Raw genomic sequence first — 8,943 nt, 5'->3', positions numbered from 1 at the left:
ATTCAATTTCCCATCGAACAAGATACTGTTAAAGAAAATTGAAACAGTTTACTGCCCCAAACGGTGGTGACAGGCACAAAAAAAAAACACATTGTAAAATCAATACATTCATCGCTCTGCTCAGAATTAAAAAAAGGAAAAAATATGCATATTACATAATTAAAACAACATGATAACGTAAAAAAATAAATGAAAAGTTAAGTTACGAATTCGGTAAATCTAATAAATAAAAAAATTTTGAATCAAGTCATTCGAAGATAATTTCTGTTACTCAACAACACAGTATCGATTACAACAACCCTTCATCATGGGTACATATGACAGATGGCTTGAGAATAACTTTGATTTTGCATGGCCCGGATCAGGGTAAAAATATCGATTTTAGAAGTGTTCAAACAAACGTGAACGTCGATTTCTTCCTCATTGGTTCAAGAAACAGTTACCCAACTGTGAAACCATAGACCGTAATTGGTTAATTTACTCCAAGAACAAAAATGCTTTGTTCTGTTTTCCTTGTTACCTGTTTGAATATCGACAAAGTCAGATACCTTTGATTGCTAATCGTCAAGAAGGGTTTTCTGATTGGAAAAATATATTATTTAATATATATAATTGAAGATCAAGATACTTCACCAGATCATCGAAAATACTTTGTTCAATGGAAGACCTTAGAAGCTAGATTGAAAAACTCACAAAGTATTGATAAATCATTGCAAAACGCAATTTTCTTAGAAAAAGAGCGGTGGCGTCACATCCTCCGGGCGATTTTAAATGCGATTTTGTGCTAAAAACAATTTAGCATTATGAGGCTCAACGTCAGAAATTGGAGTAAAGGGAAGTGGCGTATTTTTGGATATCGTTGAATTACTCAGTAAGTATGACAAAACACTAGAAGAGCTTGTTTCAAATCATACAAAAAGGTCAGTAAACTATCTATCACCAACAATTCAAAATTAATTTGTGAATTTATTAGGAAAGAAAGTTTGTAGGTAATGAAATTTTATCGAGGATTCGGAAATCTAAATACTATAGTCTCCTGTTTGATTGCACTCCTGATGTCTCTCATAATGAACAAATGTTTGAAATTATTCGATATGTCTATATAGCTAATGGAAAAGTGAAGATAGAAGAAAGTTTTATTGACTTCATTATTACTGAAGAAAAGACCGGCGAAGGATTGGTATTTGATATAATGAAGAAATTACAAAATGATCAACTCGATATTCAAGATGCATGAGATCAAGGCTATGATAATTGTGCTAATATGGCGGGAAGCTATCGTGGAGTCCAAGCACGAATTCAAGAAAAAAATAATCTCGCTCTTTATATACCATGTGCAAGCCACTGTTTGAATTTGGCAGGAGTACATATTCTGCTTCAATCAATGCAGAAATGAAACATTTTTTTGAAACCGTAGAAAGCATTTTTAAGTTTTTTCTCGCTCTACAATCGTTGTACTACTCTGATGAAAACATTAAAAGTTTCATTAAAAAGACACTCAAACATAAGATGGTCTTCGAAATCCAATGCCATAAAACTATTGAATACTCAAATTAAAGAAGTTTATGGAGTACTTCAAAATATGATAGCCAATTATTTAAATGCTGACACTACTTCCTCTGCTCAAAGTCTACTCAAAAAGATTAATTTAACATTTCTTTTATACCTTGATGTCTGGAATCAAATATTAGGTCAAGTTGATCGTGCTACTAAAGCTTTACAAATGAAAACTTTGACTTTGTATAAAGCTGAAAGTCTGATTCAGGCATTAGAAAATTCACTACAGGAATTTCGTAATACAGAATTCGAAGAAAATGTTATTCGTACTTCTACATTAGTTACTACTTTGGGAATAACAAACACATTCATGAGATTAAAAAAAAAGAAAAGATTAGAATTGTACGAAGGACAGTATTATGGAATACATATTTCGGAAATTCAACAACTTCGCATCAATATTAACAATGCAGTTGATGTTTTCAAAAACCAACTCAATGGGAGATATGAAAAGTTAATGGAAGTTGCTGATGATTTTGGAGTTTTGTCTGGTGCATCATTGTACAACATGAGTACTATAGAATTCAAAAAAGCCGCGATGGATTTAGCAATGAAATACGAAAAAGACATCAATGGTGCAGAATTTATTGATGAGATTTCCGATTTTCAGCACGTAGTGAAATCAATTATTGCTGACCATATTAAATCTGCAACAGTTATTGAATTACTTCAGCTGATTCAAGACTACAATTTAAAAGAATCGTATCCAAACATAGAAATTGTATTTAGAATCTTTTTGACAATGCCTGCAGTAAACGTAGCTTTAGCAAACTCAAACTCATAAAAAATTATTTGAGATCTATGGGCCAGGAGAGACTTTCGATTTTATCTATTTTTTCGATAGAAAATTAAGTGGCTAGAGAAATTAATTTTGAAGATGCCATCGATGAATTTGCGGCAATCAAATCAAGAAAAGTCAAATTATGAGATTTATTTTTTTGTGTGTCAATAAAAATTAATTTTAAAATAATTACTTGTTGCTTATTACATGCTCTTCTAATAAACAAATATATTATATAATAGTTTAACATTTTAAAAATGTTGATTTTTTTTTTTGACGGAAGAAATGAGCTTGTTGCGGCTCTGATTTCGATGATTTAAACATTTCTCTCAGGACCAATATAAAATAATATTTCTACATATTATAGATGTTAATACTAGGATAGTAAGAGATCGAATATTACATTGATTATATTATTGTTGATATCCATAGAAACCGGAAGCAGCATGACAATAAATTATAGGACGTAACATTTTTATTATTGGGTTTTAATTGTTAAGAACATGTCAGTGTAATATTAATGGTTTTTTCTCTCAAATCCAATCACAACATGGATCAAAGTGTTAAACGCATTCGCGTTATTTGTTATAAAGAGTAAATACGTACCTATATATATTCCACAAGATACTCTCCAAAATAAAATTAATCCTGTGCAATCTAAAAATATCGATATTAGCCCTTAAAGCCAAACAGTATAGTATAATAATATGTGGTCTTCCTGGCCTCCTCGGGACGGCACTGAGTAGGAGGAATTCAAATAAATATATAGGTAGGTATACATTTTTTTTTTAAATTTTTTTTTCTTTATAAATGATAAAAATATATAAGTATTGGTGATGTGAATAATTTTTATTCCGTGAAATTGTGATTTTCTAGATCAGTTGACTACAACATATTCTTAAACATTTTATTTATAGACATGCTTAAGAAATATCGATTTTTGTGCCATTCAATGTGTATGAAGCGTTTTCTCTGAAAGACTGATCCGATATGTTACAGAAATTGTCAATGTCCGGCATTGCGGCTACAACGAAGTCTTCAATCTGGCACTCGTTGGTTCCTTTCAGTATCCGGAAGTATCCGCTTTCACCCCACCAAAGTCCCCACGAGTTTGAAACGATCTATAGAAGGAACAAAGAAAACTCTTACTGGTTATACATTATTGCTAGTTGCCATATTTTTTTATCTTATGTAACGTAATATTTTCTAAAGCAATGAAATTATTTTTTGAATACATTTTTGTTTCATGCCATAACCTTTTTTACAAACATAAAACATTTGTCTATCATCCAAGTTCACTGTTTATAAATATATAATATTATGTACCTACCCAATATTTTACTGTTCTGCCATTCTGTTGTTCTTCACCCCAACCTACAATCCTTACAGTATGATATCCTGTTTTTGAACCCAAATCCAATTTTGAACACTTGTACACGCCCGATTCATACATGAAAAATTCTTTGGACACTTTCATCATGGCTAAATAAACATAACAATAATGGTATTACTGTTAATTTTATACGCATACAAGTCGCAGGTACATACGAGTTCTAGTAAGGGTTTGAGTGCTTCAGTTTCCGGTAAAATAATTAAAAATATAAAGTATAACATAGTCACTAACAAATGGTAAGTACAATTAATTACATTACACACCTTGGACTGATCCCCAATTCATGATCTCATACATAATACCCTCTTCTGTAGCAACTCTGTACATCAGACCAACTCGTCTAAGTGGCGAAGTTTTGGCGGAACGCGGACATGTCACGATTAAGTTATTGTTACTCCTCTGATTGGACACCGCACAATCTGTTGCCCGACCATCCCACGGGTAACATTCTTCTGTGACAAGTCTACAAAATATTTGGAACAAATAAATATACATGCATGGTCAAATCGTCAATATTTCTTTCCACTCACCCAAATGTCATAACCCAATTCCAAGCACTGGTTAAATGGCCTCCTTGGCATCCTCGTTGTAGATCATTGTTACAGGACAACAGGTGTTTCGGTGACAGAGCATCGCGCATCAGTCCTTTGGTCATTATAACAAAACGGTCGGTGGTCACTTGAGCAGTGCTTATGGCCCAAGACGCGCCACACCAACCCTGATCGATAGGATCGGTAATTTTATCACCAAAAACTTTGCGAAGATCAAAAGATGACGGTAGCTGATAATCTTGGTGGAACACCGCTTTCAAAGGTACAACTTGTAAAATCTGTATAAAAAAACATTTAAAAACTACAATATAAAAAAGAATTTGAAAAAAAAATTAAACGTACATTACTATATCTATATTGTAAAATACCTACCAGAATCATAATTTATTTTAACTACAGGACTACAGCAAAATAACGTAGTTGGACTACTAACAAATATACTTCTAGAGCCTTGTCAATTGACAATAACTTATACAGTAGTAATAGTTAATAATTATACCTACATCCTACCTACTTGAATATTTAAGTACATACAATTATGTAATTTAAATATTTAATATTGACATAATAGTTTTCATCAATGTTTAAAAATTATTATTACATTAGTTGTCATAATTTTTTTTTAAAAACCTATAGGTACTTTAATTTCCCATAGTTGAATTTCAAGTTTCAACTTTACTCCGCGCCTCAAGAGAACGCAACCACTTCGCGCATCATTCGAATTTACTAGAGCAATCGCAAGGCTAACTTCAACCTCCAAGCGCTCACCAGTTACCGTATATACACCGTGTTTGTAATAAATACGCTATTACGTGTGAAGGCAGTCGAACGTAATGAAAACAAAGAAAGAATTATAATCACGCCGTATAACATGTGTCGACTAACTCTGCAGGTGGTCGCCGGTGGCCTTAGACCAGTTTTCGATACTATTTTGTCGGTGAGAGGTTGCGTTCTCTCGTGGCACGGAGTAAAGGTACCTGTGGATATTTACTTAAACATTATATATGGTCATTAAATCGTGATGGCGTATAAACACGATTAAGTTTTTTATGTACGAATATCGATGTTCCACACACCTTTTCCGGTGGTTGCAGTGTACCAAGCCGCCACTTAAGTCCGTTGTCATATGTTACGCCCCAAAATACACTGTAATTTTTGGCAGACCATCCAAATTGACGACTTTGGGTTCTAATCGCGTCCAAGAGTGACGGATCGATAAGACATTCGCTGTGGTTACATATCAGCGTCGGGGTATCATTGATTTTTTGACATCGGCTACAATAAATAATATTTAAAATAATTATACCCATACAGAAAAAACTTTGAGACATATGTATTATTGTCATATTGTATGTTTTGTAATTCAAAAATTTTTTTTGAAAACATTTCTGAATATTATAGGCACCTATCATGTTAGTTAAGATGGTAGGTGATATATATAATATAAAAAAATAAACTCACCATTCATTGCAATTTATATTCATTACTTCTCCGAGATTACAATTCGGTTTTTCAGTATAATATTGTACTGGAAAAAATACATTAGTAAAATAATATGATTTTAGCCGAAATATTTTGACATAACTAGCGTCATAAATTGCTAATTATTAATGGCAAATGCGTCTCTAAGTCAACTTATTTTTAGCCTCCTAGTGGGATTTTCAAGAATAGTTAGAGAGGATTTTCTCATATCAGAGGATTTTTGCAGTGTTTCGTAAGTTAATAATGAAATCTATTGTAATATTGATGGGATTGTCTTTTGAAAATGATGAATGGAGAAATGTTGGTATCTCTAATACTCAAATATCTCTAATACTAAAGCTAGCTACACAATGCGTATTAAAATATTTCTAAATTAGTTACGGGTGGATCTGCAGAGTGTGAAAAATTAATGAGCTGAATCTTCTTAAGCCGAAAACCACTCACGTTTAGGGTTTTTCAGCGGTTCAGGTGGAAGTGATTCCACGCCTTTGCAAACCGACATGAAGTCGGGACAACAGTCATCGGACCCGGTGCGGTTAAGGTAGCAGAAATCGTCGCAGTAACACCTCGTGCCCAATATCGGCGCGGAGCAAACATCGTCCTGCCTCTCACCGCAGCATCCAACATTTGCACAATAATCCCCGGCCAAGTCGTCGGCGATTCTTTCGTCAGCCGCCACGATTTTCAAAGAGCATGATAATGTCACGACCATCGCTGCAACAGCAATCACGGTCATCTGGTTGCAGTTCTGGTGCCCCGCCTTCATCTGACAAATAAGAAATCATATTTTAGTGTTTTTAAACGACAGATAGATAAAATGTATAATAAAATAAAATATATGGCAGTAAAATATCTAACTTCCATACATTTTATCAACAGATAAAATTCAAAACTACCCTTCTTAAGTATCAACTAGAGAACTAGAGGGACTAGACACCATTTACAGTCATACAACTATAAACGATATTGTCTAGTTCTACGAGTGTTCAGATAATATTTCACTATTCAGTAAAACAAGTGAAAAAAAAACAAATATTCAATGAAAAAATCAACAGAAATTTATAATTTTATTGTGTCACCATCAACTTCCGATAAAATAAAAATAATATTTCTATTTGAATAATTCGTTAAAATTACAAATAAATATTTTTACACTGCAGTTCGAGGTGATGCATATTACGCTTGTGTTCTAAAATAAAAATTAACATTTTTAAACATTAAATCAAATTTGTACTATGATATTACCTACCTATATAAATACAATTTTACTTACATTATGCTCAAAGAGAAACATCCACATGCTTCCGCTGATTTAGAGTTCAAAAAAATGTATACTTTTATATAATACTATAATACAAGAGTTCTTATTATCTAAATTGTGAACAAAATTATTTGTAGTTTAACGTGAACGTCCGTTGAATAATTAATGATTACCTATAAGTACCTACATTCTGCTGGTTATCACTACGTTGGTTTTAAACTTACTAACATCAACGATATACGTGTACTGGCCGTTTTTACGTTATACCTGAAGCTGTATATCGAAAGATTATATCATAATATTAATATAACCATTCAATATACAACATAAATGTTATGAAATTATTTGAAAGAAAAAATACGATGGTATTTTTTATAATATGCTAATAAAACAGGTAATAAAATCTGACACTGGTAATTAATAACATACTTAATGCTCGTTATTAGGTAGATATATAGTATCAGCTCCCTCTGGCCTCGTACGTTCAATAACGAGGATTTGATTTGTTTTAAAATAGTAAGAGTTTTTTTTGTTCATTCTATTATTATTTCATATTTATTCGATATAAATCAATAGTTTTTTTGGCTACAACCCAGTAGGTACCGATTTTTAACATAACCATATATTTTTATCCATTGAATAATAATAGGTATTAGATTTAGATACAATAAATATATTAATATTATAATAATAATAATCGATGGGTAGAAGGTAAAAGGGCGTAAACGCCACTTTTTTCAAAACCGATGTTTTTGCATATTGTTGTAAACGGCATTGTTAAACATCGATTAATCGAACCTAAACATCGCTATCATTTGTATATATCCAAGAATCGATGTTTTAATATGTGGTCGTAAACGGCATAGAATTGGTGGGAATGAAAAAACTGGATGTAAACGTCAATTATTAAAAGATGTAAACGGCATTCAAGGAAACTTGATAATACGTAAACGTCATTGTTGGCGGTTACATCAATTTATCATTTTTGTCAGTGCTTCTGTCATCACTGTAAAAACTCTAAAAAGCGTTTATATCTACAATTTTCGAAATACTTTTACTACAAATCTTCATTGAATTTAATCAATAATATTAAAACAAATAACAATATTAAACTATCCATTATGCTTTATAGTCAATAGAACATATTTGGGGTGTAAAAGCCATGATCAGAAAAAAGAGTAAGAGTCAATTTTTTTTTTTAATTGGCTTTAAATACACAAATATATTATGATTATGAACAATTAATCAATACAAAATACGTAAAAACTAATTATAAATCATATTAAGTCTCAAATCGAATTGTTATACGATGTTCTAAGATTGTAACACAGTTCATATGAAAACATCTGTTTTTCGGCACTCCTTAACAATTTGAAAATTGGCGTTTACGCCCTTTTACCTTCTAACCATCATGATTCATAACCATCATGACAATTTTGCCGATAATAATCTTCGATATTTTTAGATTGCACAGGATTAATTTTATTTTGAAGTTTTAAAGTATCTTGTAGAATTTATATATATATCTACTTTTTACAACAAATAACGTGAATGCATTTGATACTTTGATCCATGTTGTGCTTGGGTTTGAGAGAAAAAACAATTAATAATATACACTGAAACGGGCTGACATCTTTTTTAATATTTGAATCCCACTAAAAAGAAATTGTACGTACTATAGTTTATTGTTATGCTGCTCCCAGTCTCTTTGGATGTCAATAATAATATAATCAATGTAATATTCGATCTCTTATTATATTAATATGATATCTATAATATGAAGAAATATTATTTTATATTGGTCCTGAGCGAAATATTTAAATCATCGAAATAGGTTTAAACAGGTTTCCACTTTTGACTAATGTATATAGTATATCAGATTACTTACAGTCATCCAAGTTCATGTTTCCTCTATGTT

The 8,943-nt window shown here is 31.7% G+C and overlaps 2 protein-coding genes across 4 annotated transcripts in view; one reads left to right on the top strand and one right to left on the bottom strand.

The window, feature by feature from the left end:
* Window positions 1-1,465: 1,465 nt before the first annotated feature.
* On the top strand, window positions 1,466-2,341 carry LOC103309598. Its single transcript, XM_008185436.1, has one exon. The coding sequence runs from the start codon at window positions 1,466-1,468 to the stop codon at window positions 2,339-2,341; it is 876 nt and encodes a 291-aa protein (XP_008183658.1).
* An 825-nt stretch (window positions 2,342-3,166) lies between these two features.
* The window catches only part of LOC100159077 (uncharacterized peptidase C1-like protein F26E4.3), a 14,523-nt gene continuing 8,746 nt past the window's right edge, over window positions 3,167-8,943 (bottom strand). Inside the window, exons 1-9 of one of the 3 annotated variants that reach the window (XM_029487102.1) lie at window positions 7,038-7,278; window positions 6,918-6,953; window positions 6,209-6,530; window positions 5,744-5,810; window positions 5,359-5,557; window positions 4,262-4,560; window positions 3,995-4,194; window positions 3,669-3,820; window positions 3,167-3,459 (exon numbers count right to left, since the gene is read on the bottom strand). In XM_029487102.1, coding sequence (XP_029342962.1) covers window positions 3,262-3,459; window positions 3,669-3,820; window positions 3,995-4,194; window positions 4,262-4,560; window positions 5,359-5,557; window positions 5,744-5,810; window positions 6,209-6,530; window positions 6,918-6,953; window positions 7,038-7,064 — 1,500 coding nt within the window. In that variant the 5' untranslated portion in view covers window positions 7,065-7,278 and the 3' untranslated portion in view covers window positions 3,167-3,261. Of the gene's footprint in view, window positions 3,460-3,668; window positions 3,821-3,994; window positions 4,195-4,261; window positions 4,561-5,358; window positions 5,558-5,743; window positions 5,811-6,208; window positions 6,531-6,917; window positions 6,954-7,037; window positions 7,279-8,943 lie in introns of those variants that run through there. The other 2 variants (XM_001945442.4, XM_008185425.2) reach the window with 2 other exon arrangements.

The sequence above is a fragment of the Acyrthosiphon pisum genome, chromosome A1 (assembly GCF_005508785.2).
Source record: "Acyrthosiphon pisum isolate AL4f chromosome A1, pea_aphid_22Mar2018_4r6ur, whole genome shotgun sequence".
Lineage (NCBI taxonomy): Eukaryota > Metazoa > Arthropoda > Insecta > Hemiptera > Aphididae > Acyrthosiphon > Acyrthosiphon pisum.
The sequence above is the reverse complement of the archived record's forward strand: the minus strand, read 5'-3'. Positions and strand labels throughout refer to the sequence as shown.

Excerpts from the sequence above, each read along its gene's own strand:
- LOC103309598 (XM_008185436.1), top strand. The coding sequence starts at position 1,466 with ATGAAAACATTAAAAGTTTCATTAAAAAGACACTCAAACATAAGATGG.